We start from the raw sequence: 2,267 nt of genomic DNA on the forward strand, positions 1-2,267 counted from the left end.
TATTATTATTATTATATATATATATATATATATATATATATATATATATATATATATATATATATATATATATATATATATATATATATNTTTTTTNTTTTTTTTTTTTTTTTTTTGCATTGAAATAATAATCGAAATTGCTAAAGAATAAGAAGTGAAAGAGAATTGGTTTCTGTTATATATATGTTGAAGTGTGATGTCTAAGAAATAAAAGTGAAAATGAAAATGTCTAAAAGATGAATCAGCACTGAAGGCAATGATTAAATGTAATCAGAACTGTAGCAGAGGTAAAATAATGCATCTTTGCAAATTATCATATCAATACTTTATTCCATGAATTGAGCCAAAAATTATTGTTGGAATGATGAAATTTCATCTCTTTTTTTTTTTGTTTATGCCTTAAAAAATTATTAATTGATATTTTTATTTTTAATTTCAAATAACATATGTCAACGAAATCAATGAGCTAATACCGCTTTAGTATTGCTTGCTTGTTTTTTAAAATTTATAAAATTTCAGATTCAATTCAAAAAACTAGAAAAATTCAAAAGGATACACAAAGCTTTTGGTTTTTCTTAGCAAAATTATTTGTATACGGATAAATGCTAGTGTTATTCATAATTCAACGAATACGATAATTTCTGAAAATCACCTGTAAACAGGTATGACGGCAAGCGAGTTCGGATGTACATTATCCGAACTTCGCGCATTGATGGATCTTCGAGGTGCTGAAGCTCTTGCACAAGTATGAGTTTAAATTTCAAAAAAATTTTTCAAATTATTGCAAAAAATTTTTGTTGCATTAGATTTTTTATTAAAAGTTTGGCATGCTGAAGTTACTATTTTATGATTCAATTTATGACTCACCTTAATGGGAATTAATTTCCCTGGATAAACGTATTCACCGTTGTCATTCTCAATTTTCACCATTTCCTTCCACTTATTCTCAGCTTACCTTAATTCTTTAATTAGCGAATAATTCTCGAATTCAACTTGCCTTACTTCTTTAATTAGCAAATTAATTCTTTAATTAGCAAATGATTAATTAACACGATTCCGTTACAATGATCAATAAATGAGCGAGAATTTAAACAAAATAATTTGTGAATCATTGTGAATTGTTCGTTTCTTGTCCAAAAAAAAAAAAGAATTTTCCGGTAGGTGAATAAGAAATTTGGCGGTATCGAAGGTTTATGCGCGAAATTGAAAACAGATCCAATAAATGGATTACCCAATGAAAAATCATCACTAGAAGAAAGGCGAAGGATATTTGGAAGGAATGAAATTCCTCCAGCACCTTCAAAGTCTTTTCTACGGCTAGCATGGGAAGCTTTGCAGGTTATTCATTGTTTCATCTAGCTATTTAATTAAAATATTAATCACATCGAAATATTGGGATTTATCACAAAGTTCTTGAAAAATGAAATTTTAAATATTGAAATCTTTTCAATTATAATGTGAATTTTAGGATATAACGCTTATTATATTGTTGGTCTCAGCACTTGTATCTTTAGGCTTATCCTTTTATAAACCACCAGAAGATTTAGAAGCAGGTATTTTTTTTTTCAATTACTTATTATAAAACTAAATGATGTACGCATGAGCTAATGTTATGTTTATCAGTCCAAATTAGATTGCATATTTTACTACAGCAACTTGAATAGCATATTTAGGTTGAATTTTAGCTAATTTAGTTTTTTAATTAACTAGCAAACTATCAATAATTCACTATTATCAGGTGGACATGACGGTAATGAACGAGAAGCCGGCTGGATTGAAGGAGCAGCTATATTGCTTGCTGTTATTGTTGTAGTTTTGGTTACAGCTTTAAATGATTGGAGCAAGGAAAAACAATTTCGTAGGTTTTTTTTTTTTTTCAAATCACTGAACGATCATTTTAGTATTATCGATTCAGTTGTTTATAATATAAATAATTAATTAATTAGAATAAAAAATATCTATTTGTTCCTGAAAAAAAAAAAATGAGAAGGATTGGATTTTAGGATTACAAGCAAAAATAGAAACAGAACACAAATTTTCTGTAATACGAAATGGTGAAGCTCTCGATACTGTTGTTACTGAATTGGTTGTTGGTGATATTGCACGGGTTAAGTATGGTATGACAGTTTTTTTTTAATTTCACTAAGTTTTTTTTTTTTCTAAACTAAAGTACTGAAAAATGTCAGAAATGACATTTGTATTCTTTTTTTTTTTTTTTTTTTTGTTTTAGGTTGTATTTTATTTACCTAGTCTTGTAATTGGGGTCT

General features: G+C 27.0%; 1 protein-coding gene across 1 annotated transcript; it reads left to right on the top strand.

The window, feature by feature from the left end:
- Positions 1-664: 664 nt before the first annotated feature.
- Positions 665-2,137, top strand: LOAG_14817 (hypothetical protein; the record flags this gene model as incomplete). The annotated part of the gene is made up of 5 exons (XM_003150310.1): positions 665-745; positions 1,162-1,338; positions 1,469-1,553; positions 1,739-1,858; positions 2,004-2,137. The coding sequence occupies 5 exons, from the start codon at positions 665-667 to the stop codon at positions 2,135-2,137; spliced, it is 597 nt and encodes a 198-aa protein (XP_003150358.1).
- Between the last annotated feature and the right edge of the window lie 130 nt (positions 2,138-2,267).

Source organism: Loa loa, assembly GCF_000183805.2.
Source record: "Loa loa unplaced genomic scaffold supercont3.1294, whole genome shotgun sequence".
NCBI lineage: Eukaryota > Metazoa > Nematoda > Chromadorea > Rhabditida > Onchocercidae > Loa > Loa loa.